This window comes from Pelmatolapia mariae, linkage group LG1, assembly GCF_036321145.2.
Source record: "Pelmatolapia mariae isolate MD_Pm_ZW linkage group LG1, Pm_UMD_F_2, whole genome shotgun sequence".
NCBI classification, from domain to species: Eukaryota; Metazoa; Chordata; class Actinopteri; order Cichliformes; family Cichlidae; genus Pelmatolapia; species Pelmatolapia mariae.
In genome coordinates, this window is record NC_086227.1 from 14550661 (window position 1) to 14574846 (window position 24186).

Genomic DNA, 24186 nt, shown 5'->3' on the forward strand with positions numbered 1-24186 from the left:
TATTAGATGGTTTTAGAGAAATTATGAAGTACGTACCAAGCTGAAAACATCATCTTGTCCCTACAGGAGATTGATGGGAAGGCACTGATGCTGCTGCGCAGTGACGTCATTATGAAGTACATGGGTCTGAAGCTGGGCCCTGCGCTAAAGCTCTGTCATCACATCGAGAAGCTGAAGCAGACCAAGCAGTAGAGGATGAACGTCTGTTTGATCACTGTCAACCAAACACACACAAACAAGCATTATTCTGCAGTGATAGGATGCAGTGGAGTCCACACGAGCCACGGTTGTAGCTACTAACGAGGACACTGAGGTCATGTTAGCCTTACGTCTTGTGAATTCTGAGGCGTTTTTAGAAACCTGAAAAAATGGAAGTGCCGAGGATTTCACCGTCAGAACCTCAGAATTTGTGGGAAACACTTTGAAGCAGCATTTGAGCGGCTGTGAATTTGGGGGAAATTTTTAGCAAAAGTCTTAACACTTAGAGGAAAAATGATAAAAAAAACTAAGCAATTCTAAATCGTAGTAAAACTCCCCAGTGGACTGTCTTAACTTGAAATCGGCGTCTTCTTTAAATGACAGACATCTGTTTAAAGTACATGAAGTTAATCTTAGTACATGAAGTCAACATTTACATAGCTGTAATTAGTGTCAGATATCTGATCATAGGTCATTGTGTTTATGTTTGTCCTTTTTGCCTTATTTTGAGTAACTGGATGCCATAATTTGTCAGTCTTTATTAACTTACCTCTACAGATATACACGGATGTACACTATAGGTTTTGTTTTTATTTTATTTTTTTATTTACTGTCTGGCTTTTTTTTCTTTCCCTGGTTGGGTTTTCAGGGTGGCTGCTCTGCACAAAAGACGTGGAAGGTTAGTTCAGGTACTGGCAGTGAACGTCTCGCTGCGTAATTTCTAACAAGGCAATAAAAGCTTCTGAATGACTGCATCTCTTACAGACTGTCGGGTTTAGTTTTGTACATGCCAGTAGTGAATGTAGGAAGTCATGAGCATTATTGATGGGTACTGATCAACAGGGGCGCCCTAGTTAGTTTATGTAAATTAACGTGGAAATATTGGAGAAGCCCAGTTTTCTGAAGTCATTAAACACCTCATTTATAATCTTTTTACGTAACAATATCATTTTTGCAGAGCGGGTACACTTCCTATTTAAATGATGACTCTCATTTTTTACAGCGCAGGCTGTAGATGAAGACGAAACGGTTACCGAGGACTTAGTTCTCTCTCATTTGTGTTTGTCAGTATGCGGCAGGACATTCAAGCTAGTTAGTCTCAGCTTGAACACTGATGTGTTTATATGATTGTATTATGCTTGGACAGTCAAACCCATTAAATACACACAAGACATACAATGACTGGAAGGCTGTAAGTGTTTTGGCATAGAAATGCAAGCAGGTCAAGCTTGAGCGCTGTACAGGAAGTCAAAGGTGCTCTTTCCTGGTGGAGCACAAGATGGAGAAACTGTTTTGTATAAAGTTGAGCTAAAAAGTTGATTTTTTAAATATGATTTTTGTACTGTAACAAAGTGTATCAAGCGTAAGTGTAATCATTTCTTTCTGCCTGACAGTTTTTGTTGTTGTTTTTTATTTTTTCCTGTGTGTGTGTGTGTGTGCACTGTCAAATAACTACGTACGGGAAGATATTGTGTCTGAGTAATTATTCACAAGTCTCAAAGTATTTATCTGTTACTGATGGCAGAAATCCTCATTTTCTGAACATTTCAGAACAATTTTCGAACCAAATCATGTCTTTTGTAGCTGCATTTCACACTGTTGCTCTCCTGTAGTGGTAACAAGTTGATACTTGAAACCGTTCTTGCTTTAATGTGAAACTCAGGTTTTTAGTAAGGTTTGTTTCTTCTTAGATGTTTTACATCATTAGAATTTTGTGTTCATTGCTAAAGCATAGAGGGACTGCACAACAACCATGTATATTTTCTATGCCTTGTCATCTCGCTTTGCAGCATTTCATATGTATATATATATATATAGATATATACACGACTTTTTACTGTTTGTTCAACAAAAGATGTTTGTTAAATATGTTTGATATGTATTCACACGATTAAACATTTGTTTACATCATCTTAGTGTTTGAGGTCCGAGCACAAGGCCTGCAGGGCAGCTACAAGCACAGGTTTATTAAACCTTCTAGTTTGGTGGTTCCCGACCAGCAGTTCCAAGAGATCTTTAGTTTTGTTTTCTGAATCACTTTGCATAGAAGACTGTCAATAATTCATCAGGAAAAGCAACATTTTTTAATTGTTGTGCAGCATTTTCCTGCTCCCATCTTGTTAATCATCCTGCAGCCCTGCACTTTCCTCATGTGAAACTGCAGCGTGTTCTGGCCTTCATATTTTGAAAAATGGCCAAGTAAGTTCAGCTGCTTCCTGCAATAAAGAGACAGAAAAAAATAATCCATAACTGAAAAACACCAAACAGCATGGAAACATTTTTAGATTTGGTTGGTTGTGTTTATGTGTCTATCTAGCAAGCAGTGTGATTTAAGGGTCAAATGGTCATGGATGTCTCGTTTAGGCAAAGTGACAGTTCAATAGGAGTCATTGTTAAAAAGATCAAGAAATTCAAATAGCTCAACAGCAGTAATCTTTCTTTAGGAGTCGTGCTGCTTCCTGGTTGTGTGCTCAGAGTACAATGACCCCCTATGGAGGCTACAGTCTCACATTCACAGTTATTTATGTGAGAAACAATCTTAAAAAAAAAAACCACACACACACACACACACACATCATATTCTTCTCATGACTATCTGGGGAAATCAGCCAATATATTTAATATGAAGTAACAACAGTTAAAAATTAGCAGTAGAGCTAAATTACTGCCCTCAGAGAGCACTTTGCTCCCTAAAGTGAACCAAACAGATATGCAGGCTATTTGTGGAGCAGGGTTTAAAAAAATAAAACAAAACAAACCCCCAAAACAAATGCCCTTGGCTTGGGGCAAATAATTCACTGAAGATAAATGTAATAGGTTTTCTCATAGAGATCATAAATATGAACAGTGTGTACTCAAATAAATTGACTTCAAAATATTCAGTAACACTTCAATTTTTCTTTATTTAGTGCAAATTGAATTAGTCACATTCAATTCACATTGCTGCTGGAAACTGCAAGCAAAAATACATGCATATGCTGAACATGGTCGCTAAAATGGGAATGCTGAAGTCCTGACGACGTCGAGTGTTCCTACACTCAAATTGAACCCAAACAGCGCCCCTACAGGTGATGTGCCATATATGTCTGTACATGTGTCTGTTTTGCGTGTTAGTATTCACGTAACATTCATAAATCAGACTGAGAACATTAATATATATTTACCGAGTGTTTTTATGTATGCATTTACTTTTTTATGTTACCGTCTAATTCAGTTGGGCTGAAGTAGTGTCAGTGTATAGTTCTCATCAATACTGGTAGTTTTTTAAAAGTTTGAATCATCTTATTTAATTTTTATTTTTTTTGTGTAAAGGGAAAATTGTTACGTAGATAACGTATCAGCGGGGGTTGGTTAGGAAGGAGCACATCGGTAGTTAACCATTAGCTAACTGCAGAGGCTAACAGCTAGCTTCAAGATATGTAAACAAAGAGCTGTTTGAGACTTGGGTCCCTAAGAGAAAGTTCAGTTCACACTGCACTCACTGACAAAATGTGCTGTAGTATGAGATTTAGAAGCAACTATAACTCGTTGTGAAAGTAAAACTATAATATTTACCTTTGAAACAGTAATTGTAAATATATAAAGGTAGTAATAGCCCTTCCAAGGCCACAGTTTGTTTTTTCAAACTTTCTTTGTAGTTGTCGGATAGCCAAGCTATCGTAACCATAGCTGCATAAAAACATCACGATTAGTTATTAACAGCTTCATAAATGTGAAAGGAGGGCAGCAGCTGGAGGGACTGAAAAGGGGTAATATATGGAGTCTGAGTGAGAGAGAGATAAGATATTAATTATTTATTCAATAATTAGCAGGCTATTTGTGGACCAGGGATAGAAGACAAACAAAAGACCCCTGGAGAAAATAAAAGCTTTTTAAAACAGATAAATAAAATAACATAATGCATGTATTTCTTTATAACCAGAGACACTGTAAATATGGACAGTAGGCTACAACTGGTAGATTTTGAGACGTAGCAATGTAGAATTATATACCCCGAAAAACAAACCAGCAAACAAACGATAAATACAGTAAATGTATTAAGTTACTCTTTCAAAATCTTTTGAACAAGTGCAAATTTTGATTAAATGATCTCAGCTTGTGTACATCACCTTTAGTCTAAGATTCTTATTAAAAAAATAATATTTTTCTTCATGGCCGTGTTAATAGTCATTTGCAGACTCGAGACTGAGACTGTCGGTTTATTGCATTGGGTTAGTAACTAAATATTCAAGATCTGTTGTATGGAAAGTGTGGTCAGGTTTACTGGTCAGAACAGATATGGCAATGTTTCTTTTCTTTTTTTCTGTTTTTTTTACTCCTTACATTTTAAAATGAAGACAGTCTCAGTACCTAATTTAGTCTGACTGGATTCAAGCATGAGGTCCAACCACAGTGAAGGACAGTTAGTTAATGCTGGGTCCTTCTCATGAAAAATCTGAATAGCAGCTAGGAGCCTGAACGTTAAAACACTACCATCTAGTGGGAAGAGTCTCTCAGTGCTTTTGGATCTGACAGGGATGAAATGAAGTGTCACACAATAGGCCTTTCATTTCATTGCAATCACATTTATTGGCTTTTTTTCTACGCACAGTTACTAAGCAGCCTGATGAGCTGTTAAAATGAATTAGATATAGAGTAATGGAATTTTCACAATGTTGTAACCACCTCCCGACCCCCAAGCCCCCCAAAATAAATACAAGACTGAAGGTGTTGCACAGCTCCATAATATACAAAGGCTTGGAAATAGTCATGTAAACTTTGAAAAAAAAAAAACTTTCTTTGTTTTTAATTTTTTTATTTGTTTATTTTACAAAAGAAAGAATTTGCAACATTTTTTTTTCTTTAAAAACTTATTTACATTTTTATACAAAAATACAAAAGTGATTCAAATCTGATAAGTCCTAGCTAGTTTTAAGCATGGAGCATCTTTAAATAGTTACACTTTGTTTTCAGTGTTTATTTTTTCTCGTCTATGTCACTTTTTTTTAAAAGTCTGTTTAGTGTTATTCCATACTGTACACTTCTGAATAAAAATATCAAGTGGTTGTCATCAAACTTCCCCTTGCGTGCAGATATTGGAAACAGATTGAAAAAAAAACCCCATAAAGGTTACAGATTCTTGTTTTGTTGTATTCCCAAGCTGCTGAGGACTTAGGTTTTAGAGGGCGAAAAGAGTGTTAAACTAGAGTCTGCATGGCAACCTCAAGAGTTTCTCTTTCTTACAAAATGTGTCAACCCCTCTGTCCACTCCTTACAAATAAAAGAAACAGTCTTGGAATACCTTTAAGGCGTCAGTGCCAGGTACAGTACGGAAAAATCACAAACTAAACTAAAGGTCAAATACTTAACTGGTCAAATACTGAGTGTTTGGAGAATTTCACATGGCAATTCACAGTCACGTTGCATTTTTCATGTAATACTGTTACAGCCCTACAAATTCATTCAGTTATTCAGTAATAATATTAGTGGGAAACAAAATATTTAGCTATTAGTCAAAAGTAGATGGTGACACTCTGATCACATCCAAACTAGTTTTTTGTATTTACGAATTCATGTTTTTCCTTGCTTACTCTTTATTTGTACATTGTATTGAAACTGGCGTGTACACATATGCACTTTAAACATAATCAGCAGTTTCTCCTGGAAAATATTTCTCTCACTTCCACAGCTCCACCAGGACTAGGACCCAGCACCGAAAGTGTTCAGATTTCTCCCTCCCAGCAGATTCTAGATCATTTTCTTTACAGTCTCTTATAACCTATGATTGTCCAGTGAGTAGATATACAGTACAAGATAAACCCCTGTTTGTGATCACGACTATACAGAACAGAATTAGCCAGACAGTTTGTACATCTATAGAACACACTATTGAACTTGACGTTTGAACAGAAAATACAAAAATCTCTTCTCATGGAGACATCCCTCAGATAAAAATAATGATTTGGCGGTGTCCTTTTCTTTTCTTCTCCCTCGCCCATTCCCACCCCCCTCCCCCCCACTGTTGCTTATTGCATGCGACAGAAAACACAACAAATAAAACAGTGAACAGGAACAGGTGCGCTTCAGCAGTATGAGTATGATAAATGTCAAAGTAATCAGTTCACAGCTTTTTACTCTCTCCATCTTACACAGTGTCAGTTCTGCAATTGATATTCGCTGAGTATCAAACAGTTGTGGTTTGCTATCTATCTATCTATCTATCTATCTATCTATCTATCTATCTATCTATCTATCTATCTATCTATCTATCTATCTATCTATCATTTACAATAAAACAGTAATATGCTTGCTGAGGTATTCACAGAATACAGTGAGTGGTTTCAATTGAAGTACGGTCTCTGAATGTAAGACGTGTATGTGTTGCGTTTGCTGTGGTAGGCAGGTGAGAGTTCAAGCTTTCCACTGATGATAGTTTGCTTCTGTAAAACACTGTGTAATGTTTATTTGAAGGATGAAAGAGAGTTCACAGCACACTTGAAACCGGGTGTGGGAGAGAAAAGGCTGCAGCGAGGCAGTCGGTACCCTGCTGACTGTTGAACACTGGATGTATGCAGTCCTTTCCTCCTCTTGCCTCCTCTCATTCAGATTTTGAAATATATGAGGTTTGGAGTGCAAGACAAAATGGTGTACACCTGACACTGGGCTGAGCTTTCACCTGTCTAATGCTACACTGGGTCAGTGCAAATGAAGGAGAGGCAACAAGGAGAGGAGAACAGTGTACATTGCTAAGATTTATGTGTTATGTTTTCAGTGAGACCTGTTCTTTGCTACACTCAGATTGATTCCTTATAAAATTTCTGTTTGTCATTTTATATAGATATGAGTTTTCTTTATATTCAGTACAAATATACATATGCATTTCACTATAAGATATATTTTCTTTTCAAGGAATATTCTTGAATAATCATGAAGTGCAAAAGCGAAGTTGATTCTTGGAAACCTTTCCAAATGAACCTCTAGTCAAACCGATTGAGAACCATCTAAAGCATTTTCACCATCTGCACTCAGTGGTGTATTTAAATCTGGTTGAAATGTACCTTTTTTTTCCACTTAAGTCAGCACAGCAAGACTGGCCAGCAGCTGGAAAATCTTTAATCAGTCTAAGCATACTAGATTTCAGGGTTGGGTTCATGATTGACTTTTGGTGAAACATGGCACAGCTCCATGTATACATGCAGAGATTTACAAATTCCCTGCTTAAAACCACCTCTGGTAGAGAAAGGCCACTGTGCGATTGTCCAGAATTAGCATGTATCTTAGACAAATAGGCGCAAGCCCTTGCTCCTTCTTATTAAACACTCAAATCCAAGACGAATCAGTTTAGATCACCGGCAATGTGGTACAAATGTCAACCAAATCTTTCTGCAGAGAAAGATTCATATAATACAAAAGAACCACAAAAATGTCAACAGAAACCAGGATCCAGGGGATGTTTCCATATAGGTTCATGCAACATGGTGAAACTTTATCATCATGTTCTGAGAAGCAATTTTACAAAAATACATGCATCATGTCATCTTTTTGGATATAATTTATGTGAAGAAATATATGATTGGCTCTGTGTGATATACTCTCTATGCCAGGTCTGCAGATGGAAATCCAGTCTAATAAGTCAATGCTGTTTTGAGAGATAACTTCCACAATGAGACAAACCTTGCTGGTTGGCAGGAATATTGAATATGGAGTCTAGGAAGTTGATGCTTTGGGCACCACAAGTTAAAAGAATATTAATTGTCATAAGAATTTTTAAATTGAATAAGAAAGCAGTTCCTCAATGACATACACACACCCACATCATTCACAACACAAGAAGTAGAAATATCAGTGGATGTTGCATGTGCTTGCTCATGCAAACACAAACGCACCTTGTCTACACTCCACAAAATTTCTTTTTATAATTTTTCAAACATTTTGAACTCGTTATTTCTTTCTTTCGTTATTTTTTTTAAAAAGATAGTTCAATCAAAATAAGTCTTGCATTTATTTTCGATGAGGGAATTATTTATTTAATACACTATTTTTTCATAGTTTTTCATAACCTTTATGGTTCAAATCCTCACAACAGTTTGACACCTTTTTATAGATTAAAATATCCACAACCGGATTTATTTCTGCAACAGTCAGATTTTGTGTGTCATAAGAATTACACCATTGGCCTCGATGACACAGCCATCCAAGAAAAGTAGAAGGGGCCGTTTGAAATGCAGGGCACAGCTAAGAATAGAGGACATCACGCATCGGGTGGCTTTAGGATGATCTGTCATCATGGGGGCTCCCATCTGAGTTCTCGGTCTCCCCTTCAGAAATGGCTTGCATGGGGGCTGTGTAGAGGCGACTGCGTGTACTGTAGCGACTACTGTTGGCTACAGGGGGTATCCGAGAACGTCCTTGTCGAGATGCAGCCGACATAGGCAGGGTTTTCGATGCAAAACTCTCAGAGTTGGCCCTGGGAAAAAGACCTGGTATCTGGATTGGGTCGAGGCCAGAAATGGGGGTCTCCTGGAGCGTAGAGGGTGGCTCCTCTCCCTGTCTAATGGGCCCTTCCTGGACAGACTCCCCTGGTGTTTTAGGGGTAATAGGGCTTTTCAGAATCTCTGTAGCTGACATGCGATAGCTGGAATCAGTCCTGCTTCCTTTTTTTAGCAACAAGAGTTTAAATTCCTCGTTCGACGTACTTGATTTCTTGGCGCTGCGATAGATTGGCACAGGGGCTCGTTGTGACCCAACAGCAGTGGCTAAGGTAGCTGGAATGTTGAGAGGAGGTGCTGGAGGGATAATGACGGTGGACACGTTGCTGGGGGTCACTGGTACTGGAGGGCAGAGACGAGACTTAACATTTAAGTCGCCAGAATCTTTACGACCCAGGACCTTTCTCTTGGATCTAAATAAGGAAATCACAATACAGTCACAATTAAAGTCCAGACAAGGAATAAACAGAAAACATAAACATGTAGCAGAGTCAGTACAAAAAATAATCTAGAAAATAGATATATTACAAACACTGCATAGACATTGTAATTAAATATATTGACCAGTACCTGTGTATCATGGCAAACAGGTCCTCAGTTGTCCGGGTCTTATTCGGTGACGTGATAATGATGTCATCATCCACTTTGGTGTCATCCATCAGAGGGGAGAGCGAATTATCACTGGGTGTGGAATCTGTAGCACACAACATCCCTAACACATGTCATCTGGCTGTCTGATCACTTAGTATACAGTCGATGAAATAGCCATCCCTTAAACTACCTTTTTTTAGAGTTTTAATGTTATTTTGTGATAAAACAGCTTAATATTAATAAACATCATGCCATTTTGTGAGATTTTCTTTATTTTTTACAAAATAATACCCTACTTCTTCTGGAAGTGGTATTTTGTTTAGAAACTTACCTTTACTGAAGTAATCCTCAGTGTCAGGAGTCGTGGAGTCATCTTTGCTTTCCTGTGGCTGTTGTTGCTGGGCACTTCTGGTAGCACCTGATGTCACTTCCTCCTCTTCTTCCTGTTCTTCGTGTCCTCTATTTCTTGGGTCACTGATTACGTAAGAATGCGATGTCTCCATTGTGGTACCAGGCACTTTGATTGGACTAGCCCAGGGCCCTGAGTCTGAGTGGGATCCCCCAGCAAACTCATATGCTGGGGGTGGAGGATGATCTGATCGCATACCTCCTCTGGGACATACAGGTCTAGGGGGTTCTTTCACGTGCTCTTCCTCTTCCTCCTCTTCATCATCATCATCATCATCATCCTGGGAGAAGGAGCGTTCTCCTAAAACCCTAAACTCAGGATGTGCACGAGATGAGTGGGTGAGCCCTCTGAACTCTCTATGAGAATGGATATGTGTGTGTAGATCCACAGGAGACGGATGGGGAGCACGTGGGACAGGTCGATGCACAGGTGAGCTGTCCTCAGAGAGGTCTGATGATGGGTCCATTCGGGTTCGGAAGGCAGTCATAGCCCAGAAAGTTCCAGGTCCATAGCGGTCCTGTCTAAGTAGCAGGCTTTCATAAGATGGAGGCCCATCAGGATGACGGCCAGGAGGTGTCGGTTGTGCATGCTCAGGGGAGGAGGTGTGCTCATGACCTGGTGGTCTAGGTGGAGGTCTGCGAGGAGGGAGAGGCCTAGTGTTAGGAGGTGGCGGAGCCAGAGTAGAAGCACTAGGAGGACATTTGGGTCTTGTAGCAGTTTCTGTTATACTTGGTGTTTCCTGGTCTGTAGTGTAAGTAATTTGTGGATCTGCAGATTGGCTAACAGAATGAAGCTGCACTGATCGAAGAGCAGACGGTGTTATCGCTGACAGATTTGAACTAGGAATTGTTAATGTAGAGTTTGAACTTGGTGGTGGGTTGGTATTTGATGCTTCAGGAGCCAACAACTTTGTACCAGTGGCTAAAACATTTGCAGCTCTGTGTTTGCTATGGTGCAATGTGTGCATGTGGTAAGTCCGGTGGGATAACGTGTGTCTGACATAGCCACCATGAAGGATACTGAGATCCAGCTGAGAAGGTGGAGGTGGAAAGTCTGGGTCTCTCTTATAGCAAGAGGAAATGGAAGCTCCATCTCTGGGGAAATGCTGCAGGGAAGCGAGAGAAGACTTCCTCTCTGGCACTTTGGGCTTCCTCTTGCCAGTTGAAGGAGACAATGGTCCTGGGAAAAATGCTGCTGAAGATGTGGGCAGGGTTGATGTAGGTGTTTCTGATTGGCTGGAATAACCACTTGATGGTGAAGCCAGACCAGCCAGTTTCTCAGGAGACCCTAGTTTGAAGTCTTCAGGTGGGAGTGGTGAACTAGTTGCCACGGTGTCTGAAGCCTGGGTAGGGGCCTGGGTTTGGGTTTCTGTGGAAGAGGAAGAGCTGTCTGGTGACTTGATACACTCCATGACAGTAGTGCCTGTGGCGGTGCTTGAGTTGGACATGGATGTGTACTCACCATTGTTGGACTTCAGTTCACTGTTATGAAGCCAAAGGTCTGCATAGTCAGATTGCACAGCACCTTCATCTTTAAATGAGTGTGTATCTGCAGAGCTGAAAGACATGGGCTCTACTATGTCCACGGTTTCCCCCAGTCCCATTCCCCATGTTCCCAAAGGCTCTGCCACTAAACAGGATGTCTGTAATGGTTCTGGAGCAACTCCAAGCTCTAGGTCCAGTTCCAGCTTCATATCTGTGGAAGACAAAGTAAGCTCCTGCTCAATAACCATCTTTGGTTGATCCTGATCTGCCTGTGTGTCCGTTCCGACATCAACACTACCACTGGGTTCCTTTAGTGAGGAGGTTCGTTTGGGTGGTGGAGGTTTGACTTTCGGTTTCCTCAATGAACGAGATGTCCTCCCCAGGGTTAGAGTGCCTGCTCTGAAGTCAGCTGAGGGCTCAGGGTAAACTCCATGTGATAGTGGTGCTGCCACAGTGTTGGACTGACCACAGTCAGGCCCTTGGTCTGCATAGTTATACATGTATCCTCTATAACTCTGATTACACTCTCTGATATGCACAGAAGAGGAATAGAAACCTTCTGTATCAGATGGGTAATGAGAGCCAGGCTCTGTTTCAGTGTTGCTCGTTTTGTCACTGAAGCCAGCTTGGTCTTCAAGGCTATGTTTAGAGCTGTACTCTTGGGTTACCCCATGGCTCTGGCTCAGGTTTTGGGTCTGGTCAGGGTCTTGATCTTGGTCAGTCTGATCTTGGTCTGGAGGGTATGTCCACTCTCCTTCACTGGCTGTACTGACCCCTGCATCATCCAGCTGGTCTGTGGCTGAGGATGTGAATGAGCTTGATCTGTGACCCTGGCCTTGGGGTCTGAGGTCAGAGTGATATGAGGGATCAAGGGAGAATCCCTCATCAATAGCATTGGGCACGGTGTTGAGTGACAGCTCTGAATCACAGTGGGATGAGCCTGTCAAGGGTGGAGAAGAGGGTGGCGGGATGGTTTCAGATGTTTGTGAGGGGCAGGTAGAACTAGAACCACTCCAGTTCCCGCTCGATGACTGGTGGTCTTCTTTGTGATCCACATGGCTGCCTAAGACTCCTGTTGTAGACACTGAATGAATAGGGCTACTAAAAGTATCTGAGCTTGACGAGATCTCGCAGCTGCCCATGTCAGCCTTGCGTGGTAACCGTGAACGACCCCTCTCCATCCAGCTATGCTCCGGGCTTCCACCTCCTCCACCTCCTCTGTCTCTCTCCCCAGTTCGCTGCAGCCTTTTTAGGCTTCCAAGTTGTAGCGGCTCTGGAGCTGCTTGGTCATCTGTGCTCTCCTCTTCATCCTTCATCATCATCATCTTCATTCTTGGACTGGGGCCAGCTGGAATAAAGTCCTCTGCTTCATAAGGTGACAATTCTTCATCCTCATCATCATCGTCATAATTGTCATCGTCATCCTCATCACTATCCATCAGACGTCCACCCTCTCGTGGAAGGCTACGGGAGCGCAATCGCCCACCATGGGATGTGGCTGTGGTGTATGTTGAGTCTGACTGGTCACCAAGAGAAGAAATATTTCCTGTTGAATGGGACAAAGAGGCAGGAATTCCCTGATGGCCTCGCTGAGCTCTAATACGCCTTCTGGAGGGAGCAGCTGTACCTGAAAATGAAAAAACAGAAAAGAGAGAGGGGAACAGATGGAGATATTTCTTAATGCATGTGGCCTGTAGATTGTAACTGCAAAAAAGAAATAATTATAATTCCAGATCGATTAATCAAGTTTAGGGATGAAAGTAGATAAGCAGCTTCGAGATAATTTTCATGCAATGGGATCTAGCGGGTCTTTGAAAACAGAGTAGATTAATCAAGGAGGAACCGTGCTGTAATGTGTGGTAAAAGTGCTCACCCTAAAGAACCTCCTCCAGTATCAGAAACTTACATGCTATAAGAAAATCATCTGTCTGGCAGCCAGAGTCACGAGTGTGATGGAGGCGACCACTGACTGAGAGTTCTTCCTGACAGAGCGAGAGTTGATGTGGATTGGCATGGATAATCACTGTGCGCTCTCTTGCCACAGGTGATTCATCGGAATCTGAAAGCAAAGAATCAAAGTGTCTTTACTTTCGGAAATATCCTGCGCTAACTTTTTCATCTGAGTTTTTCTTCAGAATGTGACATCCACAAACAACCCCGCAGGAAGACGAACCCTTAAATAAACAACAACTTTGTTTTTTAATATCCTTTTGGCTCGCATCTTCAAACTTTACACATAATTGTGAAGTTTTTTAACTCATGATCAAAATAATTCACATTTAAGCCTCTTTAAAAATGGAGAACCAAATTAGCTGTTTGCAAAAAATACATGTCATCTTTTTTATTGCCAAAAGTACAAAAATACATAGTATAGTAAAATACTATGTGAGAAGGATTTTATTATAACATACCCATATCGTGCTGTACTCTTTTGGGTATTCCTGTTATGGTTTTCCTCCTCCTTAGCTTCCTTCTCCTCTGAAGAACTGACTGAGAATGGACTAGAGAGCATCGAGCACTTGCTTCCCTGTCAAACCCAACTCCTGTAATAACAACAATGTATATATAAAATGTTGTTTAATAATCTTTTTAAAGAAACTATCTGGTATGATCCCAGGTTTGGGAATATCTAGATGAGAAAGTCTCTGTTTTGGTCCTGACAAAGGCCAGTCAAAGTCATCACCATCATCGTGCTATAATGATTTTCGCGTAGGCTGTATGTTTGTTCCTGAAGTCCTCCAAGATGACTGGTTCAATCTTGATTAAACTTACCCTATAAACTGCCTAGGGTACCAAGATTCACAACATCTATATGGCAATTGATTAGAATATTTACTTCAAATAAAATGTACTGTTTCTTTTTCTGTGTATGTGTATATAGAAACTGCACAATCAAGGCCAGTTACACCTTTTCTATGCATGTAAATAGAATCTAACATTTGCACGTTCATATGCTCCTTACACATGCGTTTTAATAGTCACCATAGGGCTTAAGCCATAAGAATTGTCAAGTTTTTATTTTCTATCCGGTACGATTCTATACCATTAACTATGGGTGAACAATGGTCACAACAGATTGCAGAGTAAGGGGAATCTTTCCAGACATGTGCATGGTATGGCCAAAGAACCGTGATAGTTGTAAAAGGCCGCAAGTAGTTGCTGCAAACAGCAGGTGTGGCTGCTCTTTCCTTTGAGGCAATATATTTCTTTGCCACTTCAGTTGCATCTTAATTTCTGTGTTTACAATTAAAAGTTCCTATTATTGCTATTAATGTGCGGGTTAAAGCGTTTGACCTATAGCAAATGGTAAAAGTACTGCCCTTTCCTCTTTTAGTGACTGTGCAAACGTGTACTTTAAAACAGTGTTGAAAATCATATTTACTAGTAACTATGTAGTCTGTATGTAGTTCTTAAATAGAGCTTAAGCTATTAAAGCTTATGATTTCAACATTTACAAATAACAGAACAGATATGTTTAACAGTAACAGCCCATGAACGAGCTGTAGCACATACCAAATAAGGCCTGTGCATTCCATCTTTTCTCAGAAGTTGCATGTTCCTATTGCATTTCTATGTTTCAGATTATCAACTGATTTAAATGCTGTTTATTTTTCAACTTTATTTTCTCTTTCTTCTTTAACTTACCTGTGACATTGATCGGGATGATACAGGAAGAGATAGCATGAGAATCGCCAGATGACTTGTGATCTGATGGTGGGACGTTTTCCTTTGACCAGTTTGTCTGCTTATCCTGGGTTGAAGGTGCACTGGGGGCTGAGGCCTGGGCTCTGTTGCTTCCCAAGACCTCACCGCCTTCACCTTCCCCAGTAGAGGTAGCCTGTAAGAAACAGGCAGAGATTGGTAGCATTAAATGTGCGTTAGGATTTAATTTAAGAAAGTTACAGATTAACAGTAACTACTTACATTGGTGAGGCGAATCACTTTTTTTTTTTTTTTTTTACAATTTCTCTAACAATATCATATACACTCATGGGCACTTCATTAGGTACACTTTGTTCAAATGATGAATAACACAAATATCTGTTTGGCCAATCACATGCCAGCAACTAAAGATATTTAGGCTTGTAGACATTGTCAAAATTACCCAACAGAGATGAAATTCAAGCATCAGAATGGGGAAGTGATTTTGAATGTGGTATGGTTGTTGGTGACAGAAGTGTACCCATCTTCTGATGGCTGCTTTGAACATGATAACAGATCATGTCACAAAGCTCCAATCATCTCAAACTGGCTTTTTGAACATGACAGTGAGTTCACTGTACTCAAATGACCTCCACAGTCATCAGATCTCATTCTAATAGATCACCTTTGGGATGTAGTGGTGGCACAGGAGATTTACATCCTGGATATGTAGCTGACATATCTGTAGCAACTGTGAGTTTATCGTGTCGGACCAAAACCTCTGAAGAATGTTTCCAGCACCATGTTGAATCTATGCTATGAAGAACTGAGGAAAAAAGTGTCCAATCCAGTACTAGTAAGGTGTACGTAATGAAGTGTCCAATGAATCTATGCAATAGCTAAGTCTATATCAAAGTACTCCACACTGAAAGCTGTAGCTGAATGACTCAAACTACTAAACAAGTAATATGATAGGAAGATTTAAAAAAAGAAATTAAAACGAAAAAGCTTGGTACCTTTCTATTCCATGGAATGAAGATGCAACTTTCAATAGGGTGAAGTGAGTAAAAGCACTCAAACTAAGAACACAAAATATAACAAAAAATAAATAAATTAAGTCGATGAAGTGACATGTGAAATCCAAAAGATTTAAAATAATTCCAAATAAAATAATTAAAGGAAAATCAAAAGGTGACAACTGAACAAGGCAGTGCACTCTTTTCAACCTTTTCTCCCCAACAGATATTTAATTGATGCTGCTACATGTTCCTGTTCTTCAACCCATAACCCAGGAAATTTTTTAACATATGTTATATAGTAACAATCCTGCATTTATCTCCTAACATAAAAACTGTAAAAAAAAGAAAAAGAAAAAAAAGGTGTACAAATATTTGACATCAGATGTCAAGTATGTCACTCTGACACATCTTTCTTACCTTTCTTTGGATCGTCTGAACATCTGCTTCTCTTGGCCTCTCCTGTAGTAGAAAGAAACACGCACATAAAAGCAAGCATTTTTTTGCACACACAGGCAAATGTTGTAAAGTCTGTCAGGACTGAAAATGATCAATTTTTGGCCAAGTGTAAATGTTCTTTCTTACTTTTCTCTGTATGGTCTGGATTTCTGATTCTTTCACAGGCCTCTCCTTCAAGAGTTTTCAAAACAAGAAAGAGTAGAGCGAGTGTAATTAAAAACATACAACCGCTACACAAAAAAGTTCCAAAGCAATTAAAAAAATAGAAGTGGCATAGAGTGGTATAAAGATGTAGCATGATAACATATAGTTCCAGACACACAGCCTTAACTGTACACAAATGTGCATATAACATAAATTGCACATTAGCAGGTGTCAATAGAAAAATCACAAACAAATTTCTGTTTTACCTTCCTGGGTTGATAGTCTAAGTCTCGCTCCCTTTCTGCTCTCTCTTGCTGCATGCAAAAGTTAGAATAAGATATTTTATCATTTTATTGGAAGACACGAAGTACAGATTTCATAAAAACCAACAAAAAGTTGTGCAAACAGCACCACACGGCAATTTGAACCAGTTAAGCAAACACTTTAAGCTTATCTAAGCAGCTTATTGTCACCTGTACACAGAATTCAAAGTAAGCAATTTTCTGATTTCATATCAATCAATCAATCAATCAATCAATCAATCAATCAATCAATCAATTCATTTATAAGCACATTTAAAAACAACACAGGTTGACCAAAGTGCTTTACATAGTTGTGACGACCCACTGCACCCTGCCTTCCTTTTGGCTGGTGTGTCTTGTTTGCAGGCACTGGAGAGGCGGAGTTCCTGTTTACAATCAGTGACACTGGCAACACCTGGGCTAGTGTGCCAGGACTCTATATAAAAAGCCTTTAGGGCATAGTTTTGGTTGGCTCTGAGACACCAGGTTGGACTTTGCCTGTGTTAGGTTTGGTTTTTGCTTTTGACACTATTACATGCATCATCTTCCACTCATCCATTCCTTCACACACTACTGATGGTACTGATTACGCATACCACTGTTTGTTTTTGACAATAGGGTTTCTTTTCTGTTTTATTTGTTTAAAAGAATAAAGCAGCTTGGAATACATTCCTAACCATGCCTGGGTTCTTTTTTTGTCATGACTGTACGGCCCGGTTCGTGACAAAAAAGTAGATCAAACATACACAAAGAACAAAACTCAGTCACAATTAAAAGCTAGAGAGTAATAATGTGTTTTTAAACGGGTTTTAAAAATGTCAAGTGTTGATGAGATCCTAGTTTTAAGAGGCAGACTGTTCCAAAGTTTGGGCGCAGCAATCGCAAAGGCCCGATCTCCTCTGTTTTTTAGGGACAACTAGACTTATCAGCTGACCTGAGAGTTCTATTAGGAGTATTTTTAGTTCCCATAAAAGCTATGTTTTCAAAATTGTTAAACTGCTACTGGTTTGACAAGTGGATCTGTTGCATCTGTGCTCCACACACAACATTCACAAATGCAAACATTATATTGGTTCAGATCATGGAGTAGTTTCTCCTACTTGGAGCCACACGGCAGAATTGTTTTAAGACGGGTTTACACAACTATCATGACCAAAATAACTCACAATGATAATTTTATCAGGCTATAAAAATATGTGATTGTAGCAAAAATTATATCAATCAAATTGATCTCTAACTTTATTGTGTGTTTGATCTCTTGTGTTGCATAGGAATCACAAAATATGGGTGGAGGGAGGTGGAACTCTGACACCGTAAGTATATGAAAATATTATCTCCTTTTATTTTGTTTTACAGGAGTCAACAATAAGTGTAAAGGTGCAATATCAAAATACATGCATTTGACTGAAGAAGAATCTTGGAGATACTGATGCAAAATACCAAATTTTATCACACCTTTTGCTACAGGTATTAACTGACCACTGATAAGATGCACAGTCCTAAACGAGGATTTATGAAGCAAGGGAAGTCCCTGGTGTAGTTGCTGTCATTTACAGTGAACCGCATCTTAACTCCACCCTGTTTGTTAAACGTAGGATACTCTTAGTTCATGTTACTCTCAGTGAGTCATCCTTACCGCTCTTGCCAGGCGACTCCTCTGTTGCCGCCGGATGGTGTGGGGCGAAGGGAAGGTGGGCATGGGGGGCGCCACTGAGATAGAGATGGTCACCCTGTTTCTCTCCCGACTCGTGGACCGCTGCCGCTGTTGTTCGTCTGTGAAAACCGAACACACGAGTACAAATTTCCAATCCATACTTTGTACATAATGCAACTTTGCCCCTGATTTTGCCTCTCTCACCTCGGTGCAGAGCTCTGAGACTGAGCTGAGCATTTCTGTGCAGCTCCTCCAGACACGGCGGTCGGGTGCAAGGATGAAATACATTGTGCTGCTGGTGCCATGGAGCCTGATAGTGAACCGACAGCTTGCTCTCTATGTCAAGGTTCGACACCGCTAAGATGAGAGGAGAGAGGCACAATTAATTCTCTTAAATAGAATCTTTGATATGACTATTCATGTTTAAGTTTTAACTTGGGAGTTTGCGTGTCCAGTCACAAACTAAAATATGGTTACTACATCATAAATAAACAGGACGCGCAGAAATCAAAATTGTCTCCGAAAAAATCTGAAGCAAAACAACAATGCTATGAATTGATGATGAGGAGAAGAAGGAAAAGCGATCAACATCATCGAGGACCGTGTGAAGAAACAGGAGAGAGATGCACTAAATTCACAGAAAGACTATGACAAGCTCCCCAAGATGCTTGAATAACCTGCCCATCAAAAGCTTTAGTATATAATTAGGAAAGCTGCTGTTGCGCTGAAGGCCAGCACAGTAAATGTAGATATAATGTAGTCTTCATTCATTTAATATGACATTAATTCATAAATAACTTCACTTTTGGAATTTTAAATAATTTTGAAGGCAATCTCTATTTACTTTTAGAACATAGGGCTTTTGCAGAGTGCTTTGCGCACACACATACAAGTATATCCTTCGATCCATATTCTTAACTATTTGTTCAGTTCAGGGTCGCTTGGAGGCTCGAGCCTATTCCAGCCATCACAGGACTAACACAGACAGAAAGACAAGCATTCACTCCCACCTTCACACCTTTGACCAATTTAAAATCACCAGTTAACCTAACAAGTATGTCTTTAGACATGCTTGCAGGGGGAAGCTGGCATACCCGAAGAGATCCTACGCAGGCACAGGGAAAACATGCAGGCTCCACAGTGAAAGACTTCAGCCAGTCAACCTTCTTCAAATCTGTTTACAGACAGAATTTGCCAGTCTCTAGTCTGTATGTCTTGTGGATGAAAACATGAGACAAAGCCCTGACACACCAGCAGGTGGCAGCTAAACCCACATATATATATATGTGTATATGTATGTATGTATATATATATATATATATATATGTGTGTGTATGTGTATATATATATATATCTTGTTTGTATATAATTCTCAAAGTCGATGTTCACACAAGGAGTGAAAGAATGACAGATATGTGCTGTTAAGCTCTTTAGCTTATGCAATCAATTGTCTTATAACTCATAATTCAAAATGCACTTGTAGCCTTGGAAGCCACACTGTACGTCAGTAGCCACACAACCTTCCTTATATGTGCCTGCATCCAATGATAATCAGACAGCATTTGGCTCATGTAAACTACAAGGTTAAAAAACACAGAGTCAGTTCAGTGACATCAAACAAACCATTACAAATTACAGTTACAGACAAAGTCACTTTTTTAGATTTCACATCCGTATAATTCATAAAGATAATGTTTTTGAAGATATAACAAGACTTCACACAGCCGAAGAAAAGAACTAGACCTTTTTTAAGAGACACTGAAATATATTTTAGTTTCATTACAAGTAGGACAGACAAGCAAAATATATTGACCAAAGCTGGAAGAAAAGCGTTTGAGTGTCTGTACATTGCTGACCACATTATGTCCATTAAATTGGTACATTGTTCCTGTTTAGTATAACCAGCATTTCCATATGAGTACTCATAAAGTGTGGTATGATCTTAATCAAGTCTAAGTTATAGACAACTATAATTGTGTCTTAAAGACAAAGTCAGATTAAACTGAACAAACTGAAAGCAGTGCCTTCATGAATGCTGATTTAAAGTCCCGTCTCTTGCCAACTTTCTCTCTTTTATCCATCAGTGCTCTCTTTTTTACTCTACGTCCAAGTCTCTGTTTCTCCACACTGTGATATTTGCAGATGCAGTGTCAGCAACTTGCAACATTGTTGCCAAGAATTGCATAAAACACCATTAATGACAAGAGAGGGGGAAGTATGAAAGAAAAAAGTAGAGCGCAAAAGAGAGTAAACGCCTGAGAATATCAAACCAAATTTTGTGATAAATGCATGCAGATGGTAAAGAGAGATCTCAAACCAATTTGCTGAACACCTTCAATAACCCCCCCCCCCAAAAAGTGTTGATGAGAAACAGAGAAAACAAACAGATGAGAAAAAGATAGCATTTTATGTTGTATCAACTCTTAGATCAACAGTATGCTTATCTAAGTTTAAAGGCAGAAAAATGTCAGTTTGTTTCAACTGGACAATTATTGTATGTTCAGGTGTTACAACCCCAAAATTAGCAACCCAGTTGCAATGCTGTAACATTGCAATTAACCAAACAGCAAATTGAAGCACCTGTATGTCAAACAGCTGCTTTTATTACACTGGCAGTGTTGGATGAACACAGTTTTGCCACATGCAGTTTCCTTTCTCTCGCCATGTTGGTTGTGCTGAATGTCTACAGGAGGACTGGTGGCACTTATAACAGATTGAGAGCTTGGGCACACTCCAAAATAGTTTCTCTGTGAAAAGAAATTCATGGTTCTGTGAAAAATGATATAAAATATATATAAAAACTCTAAATATAAATAATCCTAGTAAATAAAAAAAATGAATTGAATTCAAATGAAAATAGAACAAACAGAACTTATTAATTTAGAAATCATGAAACTTAATTTTTTGAAATGCATGCTTTTAAATCTGATACTGGCAACATGTTTCATTCAAGTCATGTTTACCTCAGTGTTGCATCATTTTTTTTAACAGCACTCTGTTTCAGAGCTGCTTTACAGTAGTTGAAAAAGCTCTTTTCTTTCTTCCCAGTTTTGCTTGATGTAAACTTCAGATGTTTAACTTCATCATAAATATTTCCCACTTCTGATTGATTTGATCAAAGATTTGGCAATAGTATTCATAATCTGTGAAACAAAAGGGATGGAAAGAGGATGCCATGCCTATCTGGGATGCTCTTTTTAGACTCAGTCATGTTATTAATAAAGCTTTATTAATTAACTAGTTGTGAGATGTCTCACCAGGTGTTTTTCTAAGCACTGCAAAACTGTTTGTTGCCTTTATATCACTGTTTCATTTAAGAGTTTACCAGTTACCAGCAAATTCAATATATCTGTCAAAAATAATCAACATTTTACAAGTTGTTTTTTGTGCTACTTTTGATTGAGTATGTGCTAAATGATCTAAAAATGTATTTTTATTACCATTTTACACAGTGTCACAACTATACTTGTATCAAGGTTGTATGAAGCAGGACTACAACCAGACATAATCATCTGTGACAACTACAAATGTCCCAGATTTAGCATTAACTTTTCTATTACTGGTCCAGCTATATTTATACATATATATATATATATATATATATCAGAATCAGAATCAGAATCAGAATCGTGTTTATTGGCCAAGTATATGTGCAGACAAATACAAGGAATTTGGTTCCGGTAGATGGTGGCTATCAAGCACAGCAATGTAAAACACACACACACACACACACACACCTATATATACATTACACATGCATACACATACATACACAAAGCTGTGTAAACCAACTATAAATAACTAAACTTATGTACATAAAATACAGAAATGAAATGAGGTGGAATGAGTACTACAAAATGTACATAAGGTGCAGTTTGCAGTCTGGCAGTGGGGAGCAGTGTGACAGGTCAACTGTTTAGAAGGGAGATGGCGAGGGGAAAGAAACTGTTCCTGTGTCGGGTGGTCCTGGTCTGCAGGCTTCTGTACCGTCTGCCAGAGGGCAGCAGGTCAAAAAGTCTGTGTCCAGGGTGTGAGGGGTCTGTGATGATTTTCCCTGCCCGTTTCCTGGTTCTTGAGAGGTACAGATCCTGGATGGAGGGCAGGGGGGCGCCGATGATCCTTTCTGCTGCCCGTACAGTCCGCTGCAGTCTGCTCCTGTCCTGTTTAGTGGCTGCACCATACCAGACTGTGATGGAGGAGCACAGGACAGACTCAATGACTGCAGTGTAGAACTGGGTCAGCAGCTCCTGTGGAAGACTGTACTTCCCCAGTTGTCTCAGGAAGTACATCCTCTGCTGGGTCTTTTTGAGGATGGAGTTGATGTTGGTCTCCCACTTCAGGTCCTGGGAGATGGTGGTACCCAGGAACTTGAAGATCTTCACAGTCGACACAGGGCTGTCTGACATGATGAGGGGGGGCAGAGTTGGGGGATGTCTCCTGAAGTCCACTGTCATCTCTACAGTTTTAAGAGTGTTCAGCTCCAGATTGTGCTGACTGCACCAGAGTACCAGCCGCTCAACTTCCTGCCGGTATGCAGACTCATCACCATCCTGAATGAGGCCAATGACGGTGGTGTCATCTGCAAACTTTAGGAGTTTAACAGCCGAGTTCTTGGAGGTGCAGTCATTAGTGTAGAGGGAGAACAGTAGTGGTGAGAGGACACATCCTTGAGGGGCACCAATACTGAGGGTCCGAGTTTCAGAGGTGATCTCCCCCAGCCTCACTTGTTGCTTTCTGTCTGTCAGGAAGCTGGTGATCCACTGACAGGTAGCTGGTGACACGCTGAGCTGGGAGAGTTTGGAAGAGAGAAGTTCAGGCACGATGGTGTTAAAAGCCGAACTAAAGTCCACAAACAGGATCCTGGCATAAGGATATATATATATATATATATATATATATATATATATATATATGTATGTGTGTGTATATATATATGGAACCATGAAGAGGCCGCTAGGAAAGCTGCAACCACCAAGTACCTGCAGAGGGTCAGGCAAGTCCTGAGGAGTCAGCTGAACGGTAAGAACAAGATCCGGGCCATCAACACCTACGCCCTGCCCGTGATCAGGTACCCTGCTGGGGTAATAGGCTGGCCAAAGGAGGAGATAGAAGCCATTGACATAAAGACAAGAAAGCTCCTGACCATGCATGGAGGGTTTCACCCCAAGTCAAGCACCCTGAGGCTGTACGCTAAGCGGAAGGAAGGAGGCCGGGGACTGGTGAGTGTCAGCACCACAGTCCAGGATGAGACAAGAAACATCCACGAATACATCACGAAGATGGCCCCAACTGACAGCGTGCTCAGTGAATACCTCAGGCAGCAGAAACCCAAGAAAGAGGAGGAAGGCGAGGAACCATCATGGAAGGACAGGCCCCTGCACGGTATGTACCACCGGCAGATAGAGGAGGTGGCTGATATCCAGAAATCCTACCAGTGGCTGGACAAAGCTGGACTGAAAGACAGCACAGAGGCACTAATCATGGCAGCACAAGAACAAGCTCTGAGTACAAGATCCATAGAGGCTATCACACCAGGCAAGACCCCAGGTGCAGGCTGTGTAAAGATGCCCCAGAGACAATCCAGCACATAACAGCAGGGTGCAAGATGCTAGCAGGCAAGGCATACATGGAACGCCATAACCAAGTGGCCGGCATAGTGTACAGGAACATCTGTGCCGAGTATAACCTGGAAGTCCCGAGGTCAAAATGGGAGATGCCCCCAAGGGTGATGGAGAATGACCGAGCTAAGATCCTGTGGGACTTCCAGATACAGACGGACAAAATGGTGGTGGCTAACCAACCGGACATAGTGGTGGTAG

At 40.2% G+C, this 24186-nt stretch overlaps 2 protein-coding genes across 9 annotated transcripts in view; one reads left to right on the top strand and one right to left on the bottom strand.

Moving 5' to 3' along the window:
* The window catches only part of scml2 (Scm polycomb group protein like 2), a 28727-nt gene extending 26482 nt beyond the window's left edge, over window positions 1-2245 (top strand). For all 4 annotated transcript variants that reach the window (XM_063473322.1, XM_063473340.1, XM_063473330.1 and 1 more), the window contains exon 14: window positions 67-2245. In XM_063473322.1, the coding sequence (XP_063329392.1) occupies window positions 67-192 (126 nt within the window). In that variant the 3' untranslated portion in view covers window positions 193-2245. The remainder of the gene's footprint in view (window positions 1-66) is intronic.
* A 2028-nt stretch (window positions 2246-4273) lies between these two features.
* nhsb (Nance-Horan syndrome b (congenital cataracts and dental anomalies)) overlaps window positions 4274-24186 on the bottom strand; it is a 59063-nt gene continuing 39150 nt past the window's right edge. For 2 of the 5 annotated variants that reach the window (XM_063473360.1, XM_063473393.1), the window contains exons 2-13: window positions 18572-18724; window positions 18350-18486; window positions 16678-16725; window positions 16394-16438; window positions 16229-16270; window positions 15809-15871; window positions 14796-14988; window positions 13562-13693; window positions 13057-13209; window positions 9589-12777; window positions 9237-9378; window positions 4274-9079 (exon numbers count right to left, since the gene is read on the bottom strand). In XM_063473360.1, coding sequence (XP_063329430.1) covers window positions 8446-9079; window positions 9237-9378; window positions 9589-12777; window positions 13057-13209; window positions 13562-13693; window positions 14796-14988; window positions 15809-15871; window positions 16229-16270; window positions 16394-16438; window positions 16678-16725; window positions 18350-18486; window positions 18572-18724 — 4931 coding nt within the window. In that variant the 3' untranslated portion in view covers window positions 4274-8445. The remainder of the gene's footprint in view (window positions 9080-9236; window positions 9379-9588; window positions 12778-13056; window positions 13210-13561; window positions 13694-14795; window positions 14989-15808; window positions 15872-16228; window positions 16271-16393; window positions 16439-16677; window positions 16726-18349; window positions 18487-18571; window positions 18725-24186) is intronic. The other 3 variants (XM_063473385.1, XM_063473368.1, XM_063473377.1) reach the window with 3 other exon arrangements.